This window comes from Lampris incognitus, chromosome 1 (assembly GCF_029633865.1).
Source record: "Lampris incognitus isolate fLamInc1 chromosome 1, fLamInc1.hap2, whole genome shotgun sequence".
NCBI classification, from domain to species: domain Eukaryota; kingdom Metazoa; phylum Chordata; class Actinopteri; order Lampriformes; family Lampridae; genus Lampris; species Lampris incognitus.
Genome location: NC_079211.1, coordinates 124,907,866 through 124,934,866, shown reverse-complemented (window position 1 = coordinate 124,934,866; position 27,001 = coordinate 124,907,866). Strand labels below are relative to the sequence as shown.

Genomic DNA, 27,001 nt, shown 5'->3' with positions numbered 1-27,001 from the left:
AAGTCAATTTGGGCCGAAGCAAAGTTAATAAAATTTTCGTTACTGAGTAATTGAGTGTTAAGCCGCCAAGGCGGTCTCTGATTATTAGCTGTTTGAAAGACTACTCCCATAGTGACAGGGGCATGGTCCGAAACCACAATTGGATTATATAAGCACGAAGATATGGAATGGAGAAGTCTATCATCTACAAGGAAGTAGTCTATGCGCGTAAAAGTGTGGTGTACCGAAGAGAAAAAAGAGTATGCCCTCCCAGATGGATTAAATGTTCTCCAAGGGTCTGAAACAGCGAAATCAGACATAAAGGTACGGACAACCCCAGCTGAGGTTGATAAAGTAGTAGATTTAGTGGAGGATCGATCCAAATGTGGGTCCAACCAGCAGTTAAAGTCACCGCCTATGATCAGCATATGGGAGGACATATCAGGGAGTGTGGAGAAAACCGATTTGAAAAAATCACCATTGTCCCAATTAGGACCATAAACATTAACAAGAACCACCTTCGTATCGAATAACCTACCACTGACAATTACATATCTACCATTGGGATCAGCTATCACATTAGAACATGTAAAAGGTACTGATTTGTGAAGTAAGATAGCCACCCCTCTTGACCTACTCTGAAATGAGGAATGGAACACCTGACCCACCCATCTGCACCTAAGTATTGAGTGTTGTGATACCTTGAGATGAGTTTCTTGGAGGAAGATAATGTGAGCTTTCAACTGATGGAGGTGGTGGAGAACCTTACTGCGTTTAACTGGGTTGTTAATGCCCCTACAATTCCAAGTGAGAAATTTAAAACCATTCCCTCCAGCAGGATGAGCTACGTCAGGCTGAGTCATGTCTTAAGAGAGAGAGGACATGTTAAGGACAAGGCATAATGCAAATTAAATATTTTGGCTGACCTCAATAGTGCAAATTCAAAAAACAAAAACAAGTGACAAAACACAAGAAAACAAAACACAAATACAGAAGGAAAAAAACCCTCCCACAAAATCCCTCTTGCCGAAGCATCTCCCCAACTGAGATGCAAGCAAACCCCTAAATACAAAAAACCTTTAGAGCAACGCATACCAACTTAGCTAGCTTACTCTTAGCTACCTGAGATTTGTGACCATTGAACTAAAATAAAGCAAATGTGCATAAGTCGGTCTCCAATAACATTAGGACCCGAGGAAAACTAACTCAGTTAAGAGAGGTACAAAATCTATAAAGTGGCAAAATTGAACTTCAACCATGTAAACAACCAAATACTGGCAGTGCAGGCAGCTCAGATCAAAACAAAATGAAATGAGAATGACACAAATAGTAGGCAGTAATGTAAGTGGAATAAAATATATCTCCACATTATATTACCTTAATGTGAGTAGTCCGCTGTATACTCATCAACATGTATTGAAAATAAAAAACCCACTACATTCAAGTGTCAACAATGAGCACTGCAAGGCTAGCTTCACTCTCCAAGATGTACTGAAAATAAAAAAACAGCTGCGTTCAAATGTCAACAATGAGCACTGCAAGACTAACTTCACTAGCTAATCTGCCTACCAGCTAGCCCGCTAACTAGCCTGCTAACCAGACCAGCCAACTGATATTTTGAGCTACAGACCCGGCGGTGGCATGACAGCTTTTTTCACCCTGTTTTTGATGAAATCGGCCGCAACAGCCGGGTCCTCAAACCTGTGTGTGGAGCTGTCCGGCAGGGTCAGTCTCAGAACCGCAGGGTAGATGAGACCATACTTCACGCCGGGACAGGCGCGCAGCTGGCGCTTCACATCTCCGAAGCTAGCCCGCTTCTTGGCCACAGCCGTGGTGTAGTCCGGAAATATCGAGACTCTTCTGCCCTTGTAGAGGAGAGGAGACACATCTCCAGATCTCTTCAGCATGTCGTTCCGGACGTGAAAGAAATGCACCCTGATGACAAATGGTCGCGGAGGTTCACCCTCCCGGGGTCGGCTCCGCAGGGTGCGATGGGCCCGGTCTAGCAGCGGCTTCTCATCCAGGCCGAGCAGCTCCTGAAGCAGCCCGGCTACGAATTCTGTCGGTCGCGGGCCCTCCACTCCCTCCGGTATTCCCAGAAGACGGATGTTGTTCCTCCGCATTCTACCTTCCAGGTCCTCGCATCTGTTGTCCAGGTATGTCACCCTAGTTGTTAGTGAGCCGACGTTCGCCTCTAGCTCGGTAATCAGAGTGCTGTGATCTGTAGCACTGCGCTCCAGCTCCGATAAAACGACTCCATGTGCGTCGAGTTTATTCTGGATCCTCTCGATAGATCTTTTAAGCTCGTCTTTGACCAGTATCATCTCTGATCTGAGAGTGGTAGCTGAAGTGTCAATCTTACTGAAAATATCGGTTTTGAGGGAGCCCATCATGGATTGTAGCATTTCCGCGGTCAGTACTGTCAAGCTGTCAGCACTAGCTGTAGCACCCGATGTTGGGAGCGGATCAGATTCAGGAGAGGGCGCAGGCTTATTGCGGCCTGCTCTTGCAGACTCCGTTTTCGGTCGATTAGATGTCATTTCACCTTCAAAGTCCTCAAATATAGTGTGAATCGTTTAAAGGACTCTTTAGACGCTTGACCACCAAAGACATGCACGATTTAGCGAGATTAAATATATAAATTTGGTCACTAACTCAGGAGCAATAGAGAAACATGTCCTACATCCTCGACGTCCCGGCCACGCCCCACAAAAATTACTCTTAATACGTTCAAACAAAGAAAAAAAAAACTTGGGAGTACTGATTGACATGCAGTTACCATACTGTACGCTTTTGTTCTTCAATGGTGATATCGTGGCATCCCCGAGGACCGGCTGATTGCTGATACTGATGATGAGTCACGGCACCATATGTAACCCCCTTTTTCTGGCTATACCAACCACACCAGTCTTCTGAATTCAGGGTAGGCTGCTGCAGGCCCATTTATTTTTGGCATAACTCAATTCTGGCAAAATCAAAATGAACTGATAGATGTTGTGGTCATATATTGTCAGCTCAACTCCAGTCCAACTCTGTCACCATCGTGTGACGAAGGGACAGAGATGTTACTGCGTAATGCACTTGACCACAACCATCACCGCTAGGAGGTGCTAAGTGAAAGATGCCAGGTTTGAATATGGAGAGTACAAAAGAAACTCAATATATAAAGAACAATAACTTACTATATTTTGCTGAACTTCAACAAGTTTATAACATGTAATTCTTATCTCTGTTACACACGCATGCACACAAGCACAGCGGTAAAAGCATTTGAGTAGTTCCTTTATGGCTTTCATGTTACAAAAGGTCACTTGTTGCACCCTGCATTTGGATTAGAGCACATATTTTAAAAAATGCAGTCATAAAGACATGTTTTATTACATAGGCCTGTGCCTTACATGAAATAAAAAGGGTGACATTTTAGCATCATTTGGGATAATCTACCAGTGCCATATTGCAGTGTCTCACAGGGCAGTGGAGCTACATGGAATTTCAGCTGTGGAATGTGTAATTTTATTCATTGTTGAGGTATTGAGTTAGTACACTATTTTGTGGCAGTATATTAGCCAAAAACCGTTGCCTTCCACCACCATGACTCGAGCTGTTGAGAGTCCCTTCAGCAGTCAGGTTATTGTTGGATAATTGCCTCGTGGAATTCTAACCCTGCTTCTGAATTTACCCCATGCATGTTAGAAATTTGTGGTGGAAAGTCAATAATAGAGACACTAATAAATACTGAGATACTGCAGTGCAGAGTCCATCTTCTGGCTGAAACCTCATTGAAATGGTTATTAAACAGACCACATATGATAATATGGCATTGACAAAGAACATAGTTGAAGAATCAGTCTCAAAGATTCCGGTTGCCTCCATTTTTGGCCTACATTTCTCAGTAGTCATTTCAAAACCGCTAACTAATTTGTCTTCCATGACACTGGAACATAGAGAGTTTTTTTTCCTGCCTGTCCTGCCTGGTGGATCGACCACTGTTGGATGACATAAAACACTTCAATACCTAAGTGATGCTTGGGATTTTTGTCACAAATGTTGGCGAAGAGTGTCAGGAGTGATTTGCGACAGAAGGGTATCAGCAAGAGTTAAAGGGAAGGTTTACAAGATGGTTGTGAGACCAGCTATGTTATATGGTTTGGAGACAGTGGCACTGACGAAAAGACAGGAGGCGGAGCTGGAGGTGGCAGGGTTGAAGATGCTAAGATTTTCACTGGGAGTAACGAAGAAGGACAGGATTAGGAATTATTTTATTAGAGAGACAGCTCAAGTTGGACGGTTTGGAGACAAAGCAAGAGAGGCAAGATTGAGATGGCTTTGACATGTGTGGAGGAGAGATGCTGGGTATATTGAGAGAAGGATACTGAATATGGAGCTGCCAGGGAAGAGGAAAAGAGGAAGGCCAAAGAGGAAGTTTATGGATGTGGTGAGGGAAGACATGCAGGTGGCTGGTGTGACAGAGGAAGCTGCAGAAGACAGGAAGAAATGGAAACGGATGATCCGCTGTGGCGACCCCTAACGGGAGCAGCCAAAAGTAGTAGTAGTTGGCGAAGCCACACGTTTCTCTGTATTACTGCAAATGTGAGGGCTTTCACTATTCAGCGAACGATAGCAACTTAACGAACATTTATTTAAGTGAGAATCTTTTTTGGGGGGAGGGGGGATTTTTCCTCTTTTTCTCCCCAATTGTATCTGGCCAATTACCCAGACACCCCTTAAGTGAGAAGTTTGGAGATTGTTACTGAGTGTTGACTGTAAGGGTGTGTGATCAAAAGTGAATACTCTTGAGATATTTGACATTTCCTAATGTATACTAATTTCCAAATAAAAAAAGGCAATAGTAGAAGCTGACATATTGTACTTTGATCCTGATATACATCTAATATACTTTTTTTTTTTATAAATTTATTTCTGATTTTTCCCCTTTTCTCCCAATTTAGTGGCCAATCACTCCCTGTTCCAAATCAAACACCCACCCTCGTACTGTATGCATTCGCCAGCTGCATCTCTCCGGCCAGCAGTTTCGAAGGAGACGCCTCGCCACTTTCGTGACAAGGCGAATCCAGGCCGAACCACTGCTTTTTTTCCTGACACACACAGAGACGCATTCATGTGACGAACACAAGCCGACTCCGCCCCCCTCCCAAAGACAGCGTTGCCAATTATTGCTGCTTCATCAAATCCGGCCATAGTCGGATCTGACGAGACCGGGGCGCTAACTCCGGTCCCCAGTGGGCAACTGCATCGACACAAAGCCGACGCTTAGACCGCTACACCACCGCGGACCAGTAATATACATCTTTTGATACAAACCCCAATTCCAATCAAGTTGGGACCTTGTGTAAAACGTGAATAAAAACAGAATACAATGATTTGCAAATCCTTTTCAACCTATATCAATTGAATACACTACAAAGACAAGATATTTAATGTTCAAACTGATAAACTTTATTTTTTTTTGTTGCAAATATTCACTCATTTTGAATTTGATGCCTGCAACATGTTCCAAAAAAGCTGGGACAAGGGCATGTTCACCACTGTGTTACATCACCTTTCCTTTTAACAACACTCAATAAGCGTTTGGGAACTGAGGACACTAATTGTTGAAGCTTCGTAGGTGGAATTCTTTCCCATTCTCGCTTGATGTACAACTTCAGTTGCTCAACAGTCCGGGGTCTCCGTTGTCGTATTTTGCACATCATAATGCGCCACACATTTTCAATGGGAGACAGGTCTGGCTTGCAGGCAGGCCAGTCTAGTACCCGCACTCTTTCACTATGAAGCCTCGCTGTTGTAACACGTGCAAAATGTGGCTTGGCATTGTCTTGCTGAAATAAGCAGGGATGTCCCTGAAAAAGACATCGCTTGGATGGCAGCATATGTTGCTCCAAAACCTGTATGTGCCTTTCAGCATTAATGGTGCCTTCACAGATGTGCAAGTTACCCATGCCATGGGTACTAACACACCCCCATACCATCACAGATGCTGGCTTTTGAACTTTCTGCTGATAACAATCTGGACGGTCCTTCTCCTCTTTAGCCCAGAGGACACGACATCCATGATTTCCAATAACAATTTGAAATGTGGACTCATCAGACCACAGCACACTTTTCCACTTTGCGTCAGTCCATCTCAGATGAGCTCAAGCCCAGAGAAGCCGGCAGCGTTTCTGGGTGTTGATATATGGCTTTCGCTTTGCATGGTAGAGTTTTAACTTGCATTTGTAGATGTAGTGGCGAACTGTGTTAACTGACGATGGTTTTCCGAAGTGTTCCTGAGCCCACGTGGTAATATCCTTTACAGAATGATGTGGGTTTTTAATGCAGTGCCGCCTGAGGGATCGAAGGTCACGGGCATTCAATGTTGGTTTTTGGCCTTGCCGCTTACGTGCAGAGATTTCTCTGGATTCTCTGAATCTTCTGATGATATTATGGACTTTAGATGGTGAAATCCCTAAATACCTTGCAATTGTACATTGAGAAACGTTGTTCTTAAAACTGTTGGACTATTTGCTCACACAGTTGTTCACAAAGTGGTGAACCTCGCCCCATCCTTGCTTGTGAACGAGTGAGCCTTTCGGGGATGCTCCTTTTATACCCAATCATGACACTCACCTGTTTCCAATTAACCTGTTCACCTGTGGAATGTTCCAAACAGGTGATTTTTGAGCATTCCTCCACTTTCCCAGTCTTTTGTTGCCCCTGTTCCAGCTTTTTTGGAACCTGTTGCAGGCATCAAATTCAAAATTCAAAAGATATTTGCAAAAAAACAATAAAGTTTATCAGTTTGAACATTAAATATATTGTCTTTGTAGTGTATTCAATTGAATATAGGTCAAAAAGGATTTGCAAATCATTGTATTCTGTTTTTATTCACATTTTACACAACATCCCAATTTCATTGGAATTGGGGTTTGTAATTTAAAGTTCATGGCTGTACAGGAACAACACCCAATTTCAACCACAGTCTATCAACATTTACTACAGGCAAAAATAATTATACTGTGGTATGTTTGTTGGTCAGCTAATAATTCATTTTTGTTTCTGTTTTCCATTTTGCTGCAGCTTGGTTCAGGCTAACCCTGAGGTAGCCATGGACTGCATCATCCACATGAGCCAGAACATCACTCCATCCCAGAGGGCCAAGATCACCCATCTGCTTGCTACTATGGACAGCACCAGTTGAGCTTAGGGGCTGAAAGGATATGTGGGGTATTTTTTTGTAGTTGCTTCTGTGTGACCTGTGGGTAAATCTGTGCCAACCAAACGATTGGGATCAGGTGGAAAACCTAAAAATTGAAGAGCTTATCTAGTTCTCAGGTTTGTTGTAAGGGCGAAGTTATGTAACATGCTCAAAAACAATGCAGGTTTACCGCTTCGCACTCCACTACATTTAGTGCTTTGTCTCTTGTGCACTTTGCTTCACTGAGGAGTCTCTCTTTCCATGGGCACGTTGTTGCATGTGAATCATGGCATACCTAGAGTCGTAAAATTATTTATGTGAATTTGCTGTGTAAGTGTAACTGGTGCAATGACCTGCTTATCTGGTCCACATTTTTTTTTATCTTCCTGCATTTTTCTTGATATATCAATAAGATACTAAATGTGCCTCATCAGTACTTCTATCCAGCCCATTATTGCTGGAATTACACAGTATGGTGGTAACAAGGTGCTCATTAAAATGTTTAGTTATACATTTGAGTTTTGAGACAGTTTTTGAATGTAGCCCACATGGATTTCTACCACTAGAGAAAGCAAAATGCACAACTTTGTAATAGCTTTCATCTAGTTTTAGCTGAGTGATGTATTGTGTTATTGTACTTGTGTGAAAGCACCGATAGATCATGAAATATTCCTTAATGACGAGCCAAAGTGGTTCATTTCTGACATTTATTCATTTTGAGGTCAGTATCAGTGTTGCAATGAATTTTCTGTTTTCATTTCAGCATTCGAGAGAAAAATATTTCTATTGGGTTTTTTTTTGTGGGTTTTTTTTTGTATCAGTATTTGGTTATTTAGGAGCAGTTGAAGAGCCAGGTAAAGCTTGTTCTACTGACAGTATTTGCCAAGACGGCTGTCTTTTTTGGTTCCATTTTAAGACCGACAATGGATTTAGTTGTCCATCTTTTTTCCACTGTAATTTAATTTCAGATCGTGTCTTTAAATGGTAAAATCTTTTAAGTCTCTGTTAAATCAGATGTCCTAAATGCTGGGAGATACTTTCATATCATGCGTTGGAACATTTCTACTATTGTTTTTGGTGGTATTCCTAAGCTAATAGCCATTATTAAAACTCAGGTTTTGATAAAGGTAGACACTGATCAAGGCTATTTGCTGAAGTCAAGAACAAAATTCTCCAAGAATGTCTTGCCTGACCTTTGATTGTTTCCCAGGGATAAGCTGTGCTCACATTCTGTCTGAATGCTTCCGATCTCTCCTATGGACTGTACATTAACCCTACTAATGGCCATTTGTTAATAAATGTGATTCAATTATTTTTTGGCAAAAGATTCACGACATCCGTTATTTACTCCTTCTGACTTTATTTATGGTCATGTTATTGAACATAATATACATCTGACATTCTTACATGTTAATCACAGAATGTAGTGTGGAGTCTGAAGACACTAGTAAATGGCTCACTCAAAGTCTGGTATTGGCACACATCAGGAATTTGGAATAAGTAGATAAATTCACTTCAAAGAAAGCTTTTCTGTGTGGATAGCAATTTTAAACATTCAAATATATACAACAAACGTTTTAATAGAATCATCACCTTCTCTAGCTGCCTTTCATGGAAATAAATAAAACATCACAGGACTTCTGGCTAGCACAATACAACAGATACAAGACAGGGAGCTACAGATTGGTAGGGTACGAGTTAAAAACAGAGTGACCAGTATAAAAGCTGGTGTATAGTAACTTGATCATTACCTTCCTGGTTTGTACTTACATAGGCGCCGAGTCTTTACCTGGCAAATTCACACATTGTTTTTTGACCAAAGACTACTTGTAACCTTGTTTCTGCTCATTTCAGTTAGGCCTATTCCTAAACTGTCAACTGCAGTTTTCTTTTTCACTGTGTGAGGGTCTTCATGATATCTGAAACACCTCCAGACATTTCCTTTTGACTTTAGTATTACAATGCGATCTGTAAGATTGCTGTCACAAAAGACACCAGGATTCAGGCTTTGACTCTAGACTTCTTTTGTTGACACCCAGAGACATCCACAGGAAGCTAAATTGTTCAAGTTTAGTTGATGCTGTTGTTGACACTCAGTTCAGAGCCTAATCTTTCCTGCTTTAAAGCAAGGCTATGGGCTTGCTGTTGTTTGGGGCACCCATGTACTGGGAGGAGAGGGTATCCAAGGAGGTGTAGGAGGTGTAGAGACCTGTTACTTGCACATCTGAGAGAGGCAGGTTTCCTCCGCTAGAAGCAGGTGGAAGGTTAGCTGTTCCCAAGTCACAGTCTGATAGCCGAAGGGGTGAGTTACTAAAGGTGCCTAATGCATCCAGGTTAAAGCTGTCGTCCTTCATTTCCTCCCATAAGTTACCTGAGGAGACAAAAAGTGATGTCCTTTACTCTGACAGGAAATCAGTCAGTAGGTACTATAACAAACAATAACAGATTCCGAAGACGTTTTTATCACTTAATAAACAATTTTGACAAACATAAGACAAATGTAATATTGTAAACACACCAAACCCACCTTGAAGGGCAAAGTCCATTATACTAGGGTCCAGGGCGTCCACCTCTGTATTTGTATCTCCATGAAGATTGTAGAAATCATGTGGCTGCTTGCTGGGCTGTTGGGCTAAGGGACTCTGGGAAAGGTCAGGGACTGTGTGGAGGGGAGGCGTCTGGGCTGGGGCAGGTGACATAGGAGCCAGGCGGGCCTGAGCCTGTAATTGAGCCTGAAGCTGGTGGTGCTGGTGTATGGGAAGGCACTGCAGGGACAGAGTGACTATAGGTTGAGGCTGCATCTGGGCTGAGACTGGCAGTGGAAGGCCAGTTGGACAGCTAGGTAGCCGTGTCATGCCTGGCTCTAAAGTCTTGCGTCTGCAGTTCTCTGGACGATCTGTAATCAGTTTGTCCAACTCATCTACAGGAAACAGTACAGATTATCAGTCCATACAGCAACTATCAAACAAGTCACATGTATCCCTCCACTTTATTATACATTGATCAGGTTTATGAACTGTACAATTAAAGAAAATGAATTTTACCAGGGTTTGCCATGCTGCGGCGGATGGCTGGGAGGTCCTTGCGTTTCCACTTTTGCATTTCTTCTTCCATCTTGTCAATTTTGGCAGGGTTCAGTGCCCATAGACATCCTTTACGGGATGAGCCACTCATCTTGTTCTCCACTTTTTCAAAGCATTTATTCAAGGAAAGATTGTGTCTGACTGAGTTCTTCCATCCATCTGGTGCTGTCTACAGAAAGATTCGTAGCAATATAGGCACAATATTAATGAATTACATTTCTTATTTGCATGTAGCATATCTTTCATCTTTTGGGATTCATAATAACAGAGTATTATTATTTTACCTTGAAATAAGGAAAGTGTTCCTTCATAAAGCTATAGATCTCACTAACAGGAAGACTGCCAGTTTTACTGTTCTTCAGAGCCATGGCAATCAAACAGCTGAGGAAAATTCACCAGGAAAGATTCATTACTTGTATGGTGCTTCTTACAAGCGTAGTGGTGTATTACATATGAATGTAATCAAAATATTTACTGGTACTTGGTTCTAATACACCTTGACCAAATTACATGTTGGCTCACCTATAAGAGTAGATTGGCTTCGGGAAAGACTTGGGCTGCACTTCTTGGTTTTGCGGAGCAAGCCGTGGTTGTGTGAACAGACTTTGGTTGTTAAAAGAAATATTGCTATAAAGCCCAGCTGGTGAACACTTGGAAAAGAGAAGAGAATGGGGGGGAAACATTGTCAATATCAATGTGAGACTGCCCTGGAAATCGGCTCGCAAAATCATGCACTTGATTAGCCTGGTGAAATATCTGAATAGAGGGTATGGTACCTGTTGGCCAGCTTGGGTTAGAGAGTACACCTGCTGGGGTGCTGCTTGATAGACTGAGGTAGGGCACTGATACCCAGGAGAAGGCTGCCCATTCACGGAGAACGGAGACATCTGTTGGAATAGACCCAGGGATGTTGAGCATAGTTCCAAATCACAAACTTGGGTCTACAAACCCAATACAGACTGACCTGTACCTATACAAGTATTTTTCTTGCGGCCCCATTACAACTCACACTTCCACTGTGGGCACTGAGGACGTTGATTCCCAGGGGGCTGTGCTGCATATTGCTCTGAAGGTGAAGCATGGAGCCCTGTCCCCCTGTCATGGTCATGCTGTTTAGCTGACCTGTATGAATGAACCATTTTCCTTTGATAAGTTTTAAGATGACATTATGCATTTCCAACATTATACAAGGAATTCATATCTTTGGCTGAGAATTGCTTTGTTGTTTTCCTTTGTCTTAACCTATTGGGACTTGTCTTGTGATAAGGAATGTAATGGAGAGTGAATCCAACCAAACTCAGTTTGTCTTCCCTTTTGTTACAGTTTGCTCTCCTTTTTGGAATAGATAATTTATTTTACAATAATTTAAAAATAAATCATAGTAAATAGTTTTAAATTGGCGAAAATTGTATGAGCAGAGGGTCTTTTAAAGGAAAAAAAGCATAGATCAATGCTTTACTCAAGATATCCCTTTTAGTTTTATATTTGGTAATAATTTTTGCTGGTTAGTGGTTACAGAGGAATACCAGTGGCAAGTGGTTTACCACCTTTTCATTGAACACAACAGCTTCTCTACAAACAACATATACATATATTTGTCTGCCATTTAAGTCAACGCAAAAAAAAGTGACGGGAGGCCTGCAGAAGCTAAGGCCAGGTGACCTGCAGGCCTGATTCATCAAATCAGAGCATCTGTATGTGTGCGTGTGTTTTTTTTGTTGTTGTGTGGTTTAAAAAAAAATGCTGTATTGCACCCTCTCATCTCACCTGTCTGCTGCTCCAGCAGGCTGCCTTGGGGAGGCCCGTTACTGTGGCTTCGGCCATCAGCCATCTGCTGCAGCCGGGGCACATCAACAGAGGTGAGCCATGACAGAGACTGCAGGTCCCCCGGGAGGTCCTCCTCCCTTAGCTGGGAGGGGTCTGTGGTCAGAAGCCTGAAGGGGAGGGTGGTGGGGTGGGGGAGGAGCCATCAACACAGACGCAAAACACAGAATGGAATTCAAATTTACACACTTCACAGTAAATGCAATAAATGCTGAAATTCAGAGCCAACACCGCTGTAATGAGTGCTAAGCTTGTGAGACAGATAAAAGCTTCTCAATGGAGCCACATAGCAGCCACACCATCCGGGATTTGCCTTAAGAAGATTAACCATGAGGGTTGTTTAGCAGCGACAGTTACAAAAGGCTTCAACTCAAAGTAAACCATCTGTTAGTAATCTGAGGTGTTATTGTTTTTGGAAAGTAACACTGAACTTTTGTTTCTCCCACCATTTTTAACCTCTGGTTTTTTTATACATTTTGAAAATATAATTTCAAAAAGCTACATCATTTTATTTTAGTGCAGTGTGGATGCAAATCTGTAAATTTACACATTTAATCCCAAATTAATTTCCTCATCAACATATTCTGCAATTATAATCTTTGACAAAATCATGTGCTCTAAACTGGATAAATAATGGACTTCTCCTTAACCAGAGCAAGGGGAAGTGATCAGCCTTCTGCTTATTATTTCTTTTATGCATGGAGGCTCAAAGGAAAAGAAAAGAAAAAGCAGGAATCCTCTTGAATCCTCTCCAGTCGTCTCTGTGTACACTTACTCTTGAAAGGTTTAGTAATTGGGGTCGCCATGACAACACATTCAGTTACTTTGTGGGTCTCTGGACAGTGAAGGAGTAACCCCCCCCATGCCCCAAACACCGAAAAAAAAAATCAACCCTGTGTCAGGTGACCATGATCTCGCCTTAACCATTGGCTGAATCATAAGTAAACAACCCATGAGATCGTTTGAAACATGGGACAGCAGCACATGTTGCCTGCAACAGTTGGCCTTGTCTATTGAAAAATGATCACCTATTGTGTCCCAAACGACAAATCTGCCCAGTGGCACGTGGCTCCATTGTCTTCTCCAGACCCTCCTTGATTGTCTCTAACGTTTTTTTTTCAACCAACCCCTGCATTAATCTGTTGGAATGACAGCCCTCACACAAGAGGGACAAATAGGATGCCATCTGCTTCCCTGTCCCTTTCCAGCCTCTATCCTCACTGCCCCCAGCCCACCCCACCCTGCCCCGTCAGCCCCCTCCACCCTCCTCATGGGGAAATCTACAGGGCCTTCAGACCAGAGGGGGGTGTCAGTGCTGTCTGAGGTCAGGCCTCACTGCTTCCGCAGTCTAGCATCTCAATAAATGACATCATTAGAGCCAGGAATCAGCACATGTCCTCAAATGCCTTGCATGCAACAGTAAATCATGTTGAATGATCATCCGTTTGAAGTAGACAGGTGCTGCTGTGAAATTCAACCCTATGCATGACAACACTAACATTTCATAAATGTGAGCTTCGAAGTGCAAGTATTTAAGCAATACTTCTCTCTCTCTCCTTCTGCAGCTCACCCCCCCCCCCTGCAGCAAAGTAAAGATTTTTGTCACCTCTGATGAAAGGAGCAAATATAATGTTCAAGAATGAAAAGAACATTTTTGAATGATTAAAAAAATGACTTGTTACAAGTGAAGAAAGGTTTTTTTCTCTTTATTGCTGGCTTTTTGGTAAAAAATAAACAGAAAAACGACAATAGCTTTACAAAAGCTCTGAGAGAATTAAATCCATAACAACATATTTGCTATTGCTGGTTTATTTTTGTGATAATGTATCACAATAGGACATACAACTATCAATATTTTTGGATAGTCCTTTTGAGCATAGAATTATTGCATCCGAATGTCACAAACACTATAACCTACATAACAAAGAGATATATCACAAATCTGTAAACATTTGTGTACACCCTCACCTCTCCCTGTATCCACAGTATGTTGGGCCAGAGTCTCCATGCAGTAAGTAACAAGCTTTCCCAGAGGTTCAACAGCACCAAATATTGGTCCTCCTCCTCCTCCTTCAACCCCCACCACCTCCCTCTCGTACACCTCCCTCCTTTTCTAATTGGGAGCCACTTCTCCGTACTGGTGACCCAGAGAGCCCCATCTCCCCCTGAGCCGGCAGGCCAAGAGGCTCAGGCTCTCCGTGCGCCGACAGCGTGAGTGTAAACAGAGCTGATGGTTTCTGACAGATCCATTCAGACTGAAAATCATTTATTCTTCGGGTTTTTTTCTTTCTCCTTTTTCATAAAACCCCCCACGCACAAAAAGAGCTGTCCATCTACCTTTAGATTAAACACAAGTGAAGTGAGACAATTTGTTCCAGGACACTTTGGGAAGCACCTTTAGGGGGTTCGATTAGCATAAATATGCCTTTTTTCTTCTTTCTTTTGAGTTGTCTCAGTTTTGGTACTGAGTGTTCTTTGAAGATATTTGATTAAAAGACCGCGTTCAGTTTTGCTTTGGCCCTGAAACCGTTGGGTTAAAGATAGTAGAAATCAAGAATCTTACCTGTAGTCTTGAGGAGAAGGATGGTGTCCAGCGTTGTCAATTATTCCTGACATCCTGGTTGTAATTCCACCTTCTATCATTTCTTGGGATAACTGAAACCTCTGCAATGAAACAAATATAACAGACACGGTCAAGGAAATGCCTCAAAGAGTCCTAAAAGTGGAATGAACACACACACACACACACACACACACACACACACACACACACACACACACTCCTTACAATATCAATAATAGTATTTTTTATTATATTGCACCAATCAATAAAGAAAATAGACATTAGCATATTAGATATAACAGGTATCAATGACATATACAAGATCCTCTGTTAAGGAAAAAAACGCTTTCGTAACCTGAATATATTTTTATTTTATTTTCATTCTGTCAAAATATATGGCACCTGTAATTTTTATCATTATCACTGTAACGATAAGACAATGTGAAAATTGCAGCAGCATCCTTTTGTTGTAGGTTGTGGCCTACATGACTGAATGAGAGTTTTATTGTTCCTGAAATCTTTTTCAAAGTAAGCCTAAAAAAAGAAAGAAAGAAAGAAAGAAAAGAAAAAGAAAAAGCTCTGTAACCCGGATTTAACCAGTGGGCGTTCAGTTAACGCGTTTACTTAATACAATAACTTGGCTGGATCCAAACTAAGCTCAAGCTGGCCAACGTTACAATGACAATTGGCTGCAAGGAAGAAAGAAAACAGAACAGTCGAAAGGTGAGAATATTACAAGTTCAACGCTCGTTTGATAGTCAACCGTTTGACAAGCAGTTTTGTTGTCGGAGAAGGAACAAAACCCGTTACCTGTTTTGGATGATAGTGAAGAAAGTGTGAGCCGATCGTTTGCCCCTTTACTGTATTTGGACTGCGCTGCGCCTGCTTCACAGAAACCGTTTTTTAAATTTCCCTCTCTGGAACTGTCCAGCACGCAGACATGCGCAGTGCCGTCCTCGGCGAAGACGACCGAGAGTTTGACAGCTGCTGCAAACGCGATGCCCGGGACGGCCCACACAGAGCCCGGCACCTCCCGCATCTAGTGTGCAGAGCAACGACGGAGGACGGCAAGCTCTCTCTCTCTCTTTATTTCTCGCCTTCGGGATCGTCGGTAGTTTATGACACAGCGTGTTTGTAGCGCACTCCTCAGGGGGGAAAAAAATCCACAAGTTGACAAAGTCAGGTTGTTCAAACCCTCCGTTCAAAAAAAAGAGGAAAAAAAAGCCGTCCTTTCTGTGGGGGATATAGAGAGAATAAGGTAGTGTCTTTGGGAGGATCCTCGTCAGTATATATCACTGTTGATTCTGAGGTTTGACTCCGATGCGAGCGTCTTTTTAAACGCGGGAAGAACTAAAATCTAAAAAAAAAAACAAAAAAAAAACAACGTCAGTACAGGTCTTTAAGTTGTGCAGCTTACTTCAAATCACGGGGAAACATATATACATTCAATAAGCCTAAATGAATAGCTAACTCTATTTTCCTTACAACAGCAAGAGCTAGTACTGAACTACAGAAAACAAAAGAAAAGAACAAAAATAATCACAAAGTATCCATTTTCCTCCCCTATGTTCCTGTCCCTTGCAAGTTATTCCAAATGATCTCTCTCTCTCTCTCTCTCTCTCTCTCTCTCTCTCTCTCTCTCTCTCTCTCTCTCTCTCTCTCTCTCTCTCTCTCTCAGAGAAGATGTGAGACGCAACTTGTGGCAACTGTGTGAATGTGAACTGTTTTGGGGAAGTGCTTGTAGATCATTCACTTCCCGCCGCCGGGGCCGCGTCTTGCTTCATCCAACAGTGGGAAAAGGAGCCGAGGAGGCGCGTGAGGGGGGGGGAGGGGGTCTGCAGGACGCAGGGCAAGATAAAGCGAGGCGGCAAACCCGGCACTCGTCAAGTAGAAGAGGAAACTCGTATGCTGACGACGTCCGAACTCAGCTGCTGACAGCGGCAAACCAGATAACTCCTTCCTCCAAAACGAAGGGCCGCACAGATTCTCTGGGCCATATTCTGTGTGTAACTAATTATGACTGCCAACATATGCGTGTGTACACACTTTAGCGCCTACATATGCCTTCGAGGACGGGCTCACGGAGGAAGGCTAGAATGTGCAACCTGTCTCTTAAATTGAATTTGCGACCGGAAATTAAACAAAAAAAGTCCTTGAAGTCTGTAGGGAGACAAAAGCAATAATAGCGGTATCAACCCCATGGGACACTACAGATGGTAAATCGCCTTGTCACAATAGGCACAATCGATGATTACATGCATGAACGTAACGGACAAAAAAAAAACGAGAACTGTCCTCAAAGGAGCAAATCCTGGAGGTCCTAGAGCCCGCGGTGTACGACTACTAACAAGTGTCTTCATACCATACAAATCTGGCAGTGCTCTCGTGCATCGTGAAATTATGCAAAATAAGGCGTGGAGTGGCCCAAGTAATTTGCCTAGGAGGTAAGAGAGAAACCAAAATACCGATGCCCTGCAGCCAAGAGGTCAGAAGACCAGTCCAACACAGGTTGGATTCCCACATCTATCACATCTGTCGAAGTTTCCTAGGGCAAGGCATGAAAATCCACCTGCTTATGCATTGTACAAAGAGTAAAGCAGAGTCAGTTCCTAGAATGGGAACCATAAAGGGCCGCCCACACCAAGAAGGATAGCTGTAACTAAAACGATGTGGGCGTCCACACTGATAAACGATAACGACCTGTAAACAGTGGCGCCAAGCACGTGCCAGCTGTGTCAGCAGCTCAGGAAAATGGATATTGATGAATAATGGATATTGATGATCTATTACTGCTGTACGTTGCACAGAGTACGAAAAGAAAACCAGTTCACGAAATTCTTCAAAGACGAGATGAGTTAGGAGAATCCAACCGTCTGTTAGGAGAGTTGTCATCTTTTGAAGACCATTTGTATTCGTACTTTCACATGAGTCAACATCAGTTTGATGGCGTCCCGGCGATCGTCAAAGAGGACACCAGTAAGGACCAAACGAGCTTCCGAGAACCCGCTGATAGGGTCTTTATAAACACCGTTTGTTTTATCAAACAGGGGTGTTTATTTCGTCCATGTTGTCATTTTTTCCTTAAAATATACACACAAAAATCAAAGCACCCCCCCAACTCGGACACCAAAAAAAAAAAAAAAAAACAAGCCAGAGAAAAAAGAAAATCATCAATTAAACGTGTGAAATCAAAGGGGCTTTTTGTTACAATTGGAGCCACTTGCCAGACACCCAGTGCTAAGTACATAACAAACATGCATACATATACGTACAGACACGGAGATATATACAGTATATGCACTTACTTATACACAAATAAAGAGATATATACATACCCATACATCTCAGTACACATAGTATTTAAGTATAAGCGGACATAGGCGGACAGTCTCATCGACAATAACATGAATAAGGCACTTATTCCAGCTAAATTATCCGGAATTATTAAAGCATCACCCATTCCTAGTCCTAATACTAAGAATAAAAGGGTAGTTGCTGTAATTGGGGGAAAGAGATATATCCTGGTATTTCTAAAAAGAGAAAAAAGATAGAGCAAGAGTGCATTCTATAAAGGGAGACCAGACATCCATACACTTCTGATGGGACTTACATCTGTTTTATCTGAGTTTTTCTAATGGAATTAAAGATAGCACTTCTTTGATCAAACTTGTGAAGGATGGGGGCTTATCAGACTTCCAATTGTGAAGAATTAGTCTCCAGGCTTGAAGTGAGGCAAATGCTATGGGGTTAGCTTGGGGTGTAGTGATGTCTACGCCCTCACTGGAAACTCCAAAAAATGGCAATGATTGGGCTGGGTTCATTACATTACATTACATTACATTACATTACAGTCATTTAGCCCACGCTTTTATCCAAAGTGACTTACAATAAGTGCATTTAACGTAGGAAATCAGGAGAACTACTAGTCATCAGAGGTCATAAGTGCATCTAAACAAGCATCTAAGAGCAAAACCAGTGCTAAAGTAACAGTGCAAGAAAGAGATTTTTTTTTAAATGAGTGAATACAATAAGTGCTAAGAACAAGCAACAGGGTAGTAGTTCTTAAAGAGGTGAGTTTTCAACCTGTGCCGAAAGATGGGCAGTGACTCTGCTGTCCTGACATCAGTGGGGAGTTCATTCCACCACTGTGGGGCCAGGACAGAAAAGAGCCGCGACCGGGTCGGTCGGCAGCAAGGGCCTCTGAGTGACGGGGCTCAATTGTTTTACAACAAAAAATGAGAAAGCTTCGAAGATACGACCCCAAAAATGTAGTAAAAGATAGGCATTCCCAAAACATATGCTGTATTCAGGTGGCACCCAATACAAATAGAATCGATATTGGGATAGAATTTGGACTGTTTCTCGCTCTCGTGTAATGTAAACGATGTAACACTTTGAATTGAATAAGGCAGTGCCTAAGGCAGAGAGAGGTGGTGTGAATGCAGTGTAAGGAATATTTCCATATCTCTTCGGTGAGCTCGATGTTTAAATCCTTTTCCCAGGCTGATTTGTTTTGTCCAAGGAAGGTGAGCCAATAGCTTGGATAATCTTATATATTTTAGAAACATTTCCCTTGGTATCCGGGTCCCAGTCCAATATGATGTCTAATATGCTCTTTTCCTGCAGGACAGCAAACGAGTAGTGTTCTTTGGCAAAGCTGCGGGCCTGAAGGTATCTAAAGAAGTGTCTTCGGTATATTATGGTCCTGTTGGAGAATTTCAAATGATGCAAAAATGCCATCTACAAATAAGTTGCTAAAAAGATCAAATCATTGTTATGCCACATTTGAAATGCTGCATCAGCCTGGGAAGGAGGAAAAAAATGGTTATGTGTTGAGGGCATATGGCCGCATGTACTATTGAAATTAAAGTGTTTTCTGAATTGATGCCAAATTCTAAGACAGTTTTTTTTAATCGCAGGATTATTGGCATGTTTAATAGTTCCCCCGGGTAGTGGAGAACTCAGTATGGATATTGGAGAGACTTTGGGGTTAGAACGGATCTCCACAAGGGCCCAGGTGGGCCCACTTTTACTTTCAAACACTGCAATCCAATAAGTTAATTTAACTATGTTGGCTGACCAGCAATAAAACATAAAATTAGGCAGTCCCAGTCCTCCCATTAACCTAGGCATCTCCAAAATGGTTCTTTTTGATCATGGCCTGGATCTTGTTGTGGTTACACCGCCCCGAGCTGCCTCCCCGGCACGTTCGAGCTCGGACGTGCCGGAAACATCCGAGCGCTCGGCTCGCGCTCTGAGGAGACGAGCGCTGCACTGCACCAGGTGTTTGCCATCATCCATCAGGCACACCTGTGGCAATCAGGCAGCCTTCTACAAGAAGCCTCCCAGAACGTCTCTCAGTGCTTCGACGTACTGAACCCTGCGGTGAAGTTCTGATAAGCCCTCCAGCGTTCCTTGCATTCTGTTTATTCCCCGGTGTCTTATCTTCGTGTCTCTGTTTCTTCCCAAGACTCTCCCTCCGCGATTTCCACGGCTCCCCGCGTCTCCCTCGTCCCCAGCGACCTTCACGTTTCTCCCCGGACCTCTCCTGCGATCTCCCCCCTTGTCCCTCTATCTGGACCCCTCCTTTCGGACTCGACTTCCCGGATCTCGGACCTGGACTTTCTCGGACAACCCCTCTTGGATCACGGACTGGACTTTCTCGCCAGGTGCACGCACATTTTTTCAACACCTCCTGGTCATTTACATACCGCACCACACATTGGCTAAAAACACTCACACATAGTTATACACGCAAACCACGGGACACCACACATAGTTTATTCACACATCCCACTAACAGAACGCCTTTTTTTCACCATACATTTCCCTCCCACAATAAAACCTCCCTTTGTAGCTTTTGAAGTCATCTCGTGTCTGTCTGTCTTGGGTTTCGCCACACGGGTCAGGTTCTGGTGCGCGAGCATAACAGAACGTCGGAGCCATTATGGACCCAGGCAAACCCAAGGAGCGGACGGTCCCTGTGACGCCCCAGAGCCCCGTCCCCCTAGAGGCAGTAGTAAGAAGTCACAGTTGCCAACTTGCCTCTCTCCGCTCAGAGCTTACTACTGCCTTCACCCATGTCACCGGAGAGATCAGTGATCTTCAGTCCGGCTCCCAGGCCGCGACGAGCGCGTTGGATGCCCTCACCGCGCAGATCGCTGCACTCTCCACAGCGGTCTCCAGGATGAGCGACCACCCTGCCCTGGCCTCGGTCTCTGCCCCCAGCTCGGCCTCCGGTTTCCCCGTTTCTGGTCCCGACGTTCCCCCTCCTCCAAGTCAACCCCCGGTGCGAGCCTAACCTCCCCTGCCCCAAGGCCTTCGGTGGGGAGTTCGAGCTGTGCAGGGGTTTCCTTGGTCAGTGTGAGCTCCTGTTCAAACACCAACCACCTAGGTATAGGACAGGAGAGACCAAGGTAGCCCTTGTCATGTCCCTCCTCACCGGCAAAGCCCTCAGCTGGGCCATAGCGGCGGTAGGCCATACCGAGCAGCTCGCCTCGGACTATGGTGCCTTCCGCCGCGAGTTCAATCTGGTGTTCGACCACCCAGCTGACGGGCAGGACGCTGCCGGCCGCCTCCATTCCATCCAACAGGGAGCCAGGTCGGTGGCAGATTATTCCTTGGAGGTAAGGATACTCGCGGCAGACAGTGGGTGGGATGACACTGCGCTCAAGAGCGCGTACAGGAGGGGGCTGAGCGAGCCCATCAAAGATCTCATCGTTCGGGACCGCCCTGCCTCCTTCAACGAGCTCGTCGCCCTCCAGATGGACGAACGGCTGCGGGAGCGGCGCCAGGAACGCGCCCCGCGCGCTGGCCCCTCCCATAGACCAACCCCCGTCCGTCCTACCGGTGCCTTCCCTGGGTCAGCGTCCCGTGGGCTCTCTCCACCCTCGCAACCCTGGGTGGCTTCTGGATCCAGGCCGGAGGAGGAGCCCATGCAGTTGGGTCGGTCACGGCTCCCGCTGGAGGTTAGGGAGCAGAGGATGCGTGGCCACCTCTGCCTCTACTGCGGGAGGTCGGGCCACTATATCAAGGCCTGCCCGACTCGCCCCAAAAGACCCGGCTCACTAGTGAGGGGTGTCCTAGTGAGCCTGACGACCCTTCCTCAGCCCCAGCCCAAGAAGGAGCACAACCACCTTTTTCCGGTCACACTCACCTGGGGTAACCACTCACTGTCTGTTGGTGCACTCCTGGATTCGGGGGCGGACGAGTGTTTGATGGACATTTCGCTGGCCCGGCAGGCCGGCATTCCACTCGTCCCCCTAGACACACCCCTCACAGCCCAAGCCCTAGATGGTCGTTCACTTGGTAAGATCACACACAGCACTGCTTCCCTCACTCTTTCAGGTAATCGCGTGGAAGCTATTCGTTTCTTGGTTTTGCGCGCCCCTGGTGTTAGGAAGACCGTGGTTGGAACGGCACGATCCCTACATCTCTTGGTCTACTGGGCGGATTTTGGGTTGGAGCGTTGCGTGTCATGCCAACTGCCTTGGCTCCGCCCACTCCCCGTCCAGCGGCCTCAGACCCGTGCCTCCTCCCACGGATCTCACTGGTGTTCCTCCCATTTATCACGATTTAGCCCCTGTATTTAGTAAAGACAGTGCACTTTCCCGGGGCCGCCCTTCCCACCGGTCGGTTGTATAACCTCTCCGTCCCGGAGAAGGAGGCTATGCGCAATTATATCAGAGTCCCTGGCCTCAGGAATCCTAAGGCCCTCGTCTTCCCCGGTGGCGGCGGGCTTTTTTGTGGCAAAGAAGGAGGGCAGCCTGAGGCCTTGCATAGATTATCGAATGTTAAATAATATCACGGTGAAAAATAAATATCCACTCCCCCTTATGAGTTCCACGTTCGAGCCACTCACTCACGCCACGGTGTTCACGAAGCTGGACCTGCGCAGCGCGTACCACCTGGTGCGCATCCGGGAAGGGGATGAACGGAAGACGGCCTTCAACACCCACCTAGGGCATTTCGAGTACCTCGTTATGCCCTTCGGCCTCACCAACGCCCCGGCCGTCTTCCAGGCATTGGTCAACGACGTGCTCCGGGATATGCTGAACACGTTCGCGGTGGTGTACCTGGATGACATCCTCGTGTTCTCCAGCACTGAGGAGGAACACCACCAGCATGTCCGCCTGGTCCTCCAACGGCTGCTGGAGAACAGGCTCTTCGTGAAAGCCGAGAAGTGCGTGTTCCACTCCGCCTCCGTGGAGTTCATTGGCCACATCGTGGAGAAGGGGCTCGTCCGCACTGACCCCAGGAAGACCCGAGCGGTGGAGGAGTGGGCACGGCCCACCAACAGGATGTAACTCCAGCGCTTCCTGGGGTTAGCAAACTTCTACCGGCGCTTCATCAGGGGGTTCAGCCGTGTGGCCGCCCCCCTCACTGCACTCACCTCCAACCTCCGCCCCTTCTCCTGGACCTCGGAGGCAGAAGCCGCCTTCTTGGCCCTGAAGAGGCTGTTCACAACGGCTCCGGTGCTCGCCCACCCGGACCCGTGCAGGCAGTTCATCGTGGAGGTGGACGCATCGGAGCCGTCTTCTCCCAGCGGTCGGAGGAGGACCAGAAGATCCACCCGTGCGCCTTCTCCCGGTGTTTCAGTCCTGCGGAGAAGAATTATGACATCGGCAACAGGGAGTTGCTGGCCGTCCACGCCGTCCTAGAGGAGTGGAGACACTGGCTGGAGGGAGCAGGGCAGCCGTTCATCGTATTGTCCGATCACAAGAACCTGACCTACGTACGGACGGCTAAGAGGCTCAACCCCAGGCAGGCGCGCTGGGCTCTCTTCTTCAGCCAGTTCGACTTCACCCTCACCTACCGCCCGGGCACCAAGAACGTCAGGGCAGACGCCCTCTCCCGTCTGTTTCCCGAGGGGTCCCCTGACGCCCCAGACACCATCCTTCCCCCGGCCCGGGTGGTTGGCGCCGTCACCTGGGCCATCGAATCAGTGGTGAGAAGCGCCCAGGCAATGGACCCCGGAACCGGCTATTTGTGCCTCCCTCTGTCCGGCCCCAGGTGCTGGAGTGGGGCCACTCCAGCCATCTTGCCTGCCACCCCGGTGTCTACCGAACGGCGGCCTTCATCCGCAGGGGTTTCTGGTGGCCCACCATGGAGGCACACCAGAGAGTTCGTGGCAGCCTGCGCCCGCAGCAAGGCTCTCCATCGCCCTCCAGTAGGTCTCCTGCGCCCCCTTCCTGTCCCCGGCCGACCTTGGTCCCACATTGCCTTGGACTTTGTAACTGGCCTCCCCGTGTCCCAAGGCAATGACACCATTGTCGACCGGTTTTCCAAGGCCGTCCACTTTGTCGCCCTCACCAAACTCCCCTCTGCAGCCGAGACGGCGGACCTTCTCGTCTCCCACGTCGTCCGACCTCATGGGATTCCCTTGGACATTGTCTCTGACCGTGGTCCCCAGTTCACTTCGAAGGTATGGCAGGCCTTCTGTAAGGGGATTGGGGCCACGGTCAGCCTCTCCTCCGGGTATCGCCCCCAGACCAATGGGCAGGCAGAGCGGGCCAATCAAGCCCTGGAGGCGGCTTTGCGTTGCGTTACCACCAGCAACCCCGCCTCCTGGAGCAAGTACCTGCCCTGGGTGGAGTACTCGCTCAACTCCATGGAGAGTTCGGCTACCGGTTTGCCCCCCTTCGAGTGTTCCCTTGGCTATCAACCCCCTCTGTTCCCCCATCAGGAGGTGGCAGTCCCGTCCACGGGGGCCCATCTCCGCCGATGTCGGCGCGTTTGGAAGACCGCCCGGGCCGCTATGTTGCGAGCTACAGAGCGGGCCCGGCGCAGCGCCAACCGGCGGAGAGTGCCGGCCCCAGCTTATCGACCTGGCCAGAGGGTATGGCTCCTGGCCCGGGACCTGCCCCTCCCTACCCTCAACCGGAAGCTGGCTCCCCGCTACGTCGGTCCCTACACCATCGACCGCATCGCCAACCCTTCGGTTGTGCGTCTCCATCTCCCTACCTCACTCAAGATCCATCCCGTCTTCCATGTCTCGCGCCTCAAACCGGTAGCCACCAGCCCCCTGTCTCCCCCTGTCCAAGCTCCTCCACCCCCCAGGGTCATCGACGGTGGTGACATGGTCTGGGATGTCGACCAGCTGCTCGCCGTACGCCGCCGGGGGTGTGGGTACCAATACCTGGTGGACTGGGTTGGCTATGGGCCCGAGGACCGCAGCTGGGTTCCCCGGTCCTACCTGGCCGACCCCGCACTCCTGGAGGAGTTCTATCGGGCCCACCCCAACGCCATCGGACGGTCGCCCGGTGTCTCCCGTAGGAGGGGGGGGTCCTGTTGTGGTTACACCGCCCCGAGCTGCCTCCCCGGCACGTTCAAGCCACTCCCCCAGCTCGGACGTGCCGGAAACATCCGAGCGCTCGGCTCGCGCTCTGAGGAGACGAGCGCTGCACTGCACCAGGTGTCTGCCATCAGGCAGCCTTCTACAAGAAGCCTCCCAGAACGTCTCTCAGTGCTTCGACGTACTGAACCTTGCGGTAAAGTTCTGACAAGCCCTCCAGCGGTCCTTGCATTCTGTTTATTCCCCAGTGTCTTATCTTCGTGTCTCTGTTTCCTCCCAAGACTCTCCCTCCGCGATTTCCACGTCTCCCTCGTCCCCAGCGACCTTCACGTTTCTCCCCGGACCTCTCCTGCGATCTCCCCCCTTGTCCCTCTATCTGGACCCCTCCTTTCGGACTCGACTTCCCGGATCTCGGACCTGGACTTTCTCGGACAACCCCTCTTGGATCACGGACTGGACTTTCTCGCCAGGTGCACGCACATTTTTTCAACACCTCCTGGTCATTTACATACCGCACCACACATTGGCTAAAAACACTCACACATAGTTATACACGCAAACCACGGGACACCACACATAGTTTATTCACACATCCCACTAACAGAACGCCTTTTTTTCACCGTACATTTCCCTCCCACAATAAAACCTCCCTTTGTAGCTTTTGAAGTCATCTCGTGTCTGTCTGTCTTGGGTTTCGCCACACGGGTCAGGTTCTGGTGCGCGAGCATAACAGATCTATTCCAAACAAATGAACAGATGTCAAGGTCACGAAACATGGATTTGGGTAAGAAGAAAGGAATCATTTGGAACAGATACAGGAAACGAGGCAGCACTGTCATTTTTTTTTAGGGGGGGATTTCCCCCCCTTTTCTCCCCAATTGTACTTGGCCAATTACCTCACTCTTCTGAGACATCCTGGTTGCTGCTCCACCCCCTTTGCCGATTCGGGGAGGGCTGCAGACTACCACATTCCACCTCCGATATATGTGGAGTCATCAGCCGCTTCTTTTCACCTGACAGTGAGGAGTTTCACCAGGGGGATGTAGCGTGTGGGAGGATCACGCTATTCCCCCTAGTTTCCCCCTCCCCCCTGAACAGGCGCCCCGACCGACCAGAGGAGGCGCTAGTGCAGCGACTAGGACACATACCCACATCCGGCTTCCCACCCACAGACACGGCCAATTGTGTCTGTAGGGACGCCCGACCAAGCTGGAGGTAACACGAGTATTCGGACTGCCGATCCCCATGTTGGTAGGCAACGGAATAGACCACTATGCTACCTGGATGCCCCAGCACTGTCATTTTAACTGTATTAACCCTGCCTGCCAAGGAAACCGGTTGTGATGCCGGTGAATGAATGGTGCTCCAGCTTAAACAAGAAGTTATTGTAGTTAAGATCTGATGCTATTTGGTTAATAGGAAAAAGCAGACTTTTGGAGAAGTTTAATTTATAGCCCGAGAGTGTTCCAAAGTGGTGAAACATATCTATAAGCCAAGGTAGGGATTCTACTGAATCAGATATGTAGAGGAGGTCGTCCGCATAAAGTTAAACTTTATGGGTAGAGCCCCCTCTCACGATGCCAGCTTTTTTCTGCTCTAAGGGCTCAATAGTAATAAAATATGGAGATAGGCCGCAGCCTTGTCTAACGCTGCAATGGAGGAGAAAATAGTCTGAGTATATGGAATTGGTGATCTGCAACTACTGAAGTTGGAACAAAACATTCCTGTTTGATCAGTATGGCTGTGCCTCTGGACCTATCATATTTGGAACAAAATATCTGCCCAATCCAGCCTCAAGTTTGGTGCATTCATTCGTGTAATAATAGTGTGAAGGGGAGTCTCTTGAAGAAAAATAATTTCTAAGCCCAGGAATTTTAGGTGTGCAAAGACACAGCTGTGTTTAATCGGATGGTGGATTCTTTAATATTTTCCAGCTGGTGAGTTGAATAGAGCCTGTTTTTGTTATTTGTCCGTCACAGCGATGAGGACCATTTAATCATCCTGTGATGGATGACTGATGACTTGCGCAATGATTAAAGTGAGGAAGAGTTGCGCATCATCAACCC

The 27,001-nt window shown here is 46.5% G+C and overlaps 2 protein-coding genes across 2 annotated transcripts in view; one reads left to right on the top strand and one right to left on the bottom strand.

The window, feature by feature from the left end:
- acacb (acetyl-CoA carboxylase beta) overlaps positions 1-8,490 on the top strand; it is a 57,118-nt gene extending 48,628 nt beyond the window's left edge. Inside the window, exon 52 of the mRNA XM_056288379.1 lies at positions 7,054-8,490. Coding sequence (XP_056144354.1) covers positions 7,054-7,174 — 121 coding nt within the window. The 3' untranslated portion in view covers positions 7,175-8,490. The remainder of the gene's footprint in view (positions 1-7,053) is intronic.
- An 801-nt stretch (positions 8,491-9,291) lies between these two features.
- Positions 9,292-14,721, bottom strand: foxn4 (forkhead box N4). The gene is made up of 9 exons (XM_056288375.1): positions 14,642-14,721; positions 12,022-12,188; positions 11,264-11,376; positions 11,031-11,141; positions 10,777-10,904; positions 10,539-10,635; positions 10,216-10,423; positions 9,699-10,091; positions 9,292-9,542 (listed from the first exon to the last, which is right to left on the bottom strand). Exons 1-9 carry the CDS (start codon positions 14,719-14,721, stop codon positions 9,292-9,294), a joined length of 1,548 nt encoding a protein of 515 aa, XP_056144350.1.
- Positions 14,722-27,001: the final 12,280 nt, after the last annotated feature.

Bases quoted from the DNA above. Each gene is read 5' to 3' on its own strand.
- foxn4 (XM_056288375.1), bottom strand. From the start codon at position 14,721: ATGATAGAAGGTGGAATTACAACCAGGATGTCAGGAATAATTGACAAC. The intron at 11,142-11,263 runs GTGAGTTGTAAT...CTATTCCAACAG, and splicing joins TCAGTGCCCACAGTGGAAGT to ATGTCTCCGTTCTCCGTGAA. The intron at 9,543-9,698 runs GTGGGTTTGGTG...TTGTCTCCTCAG, and splicing joins AATGGACTTTGCCCTTCAAG to GTAACTTATGGGAGGAAATG.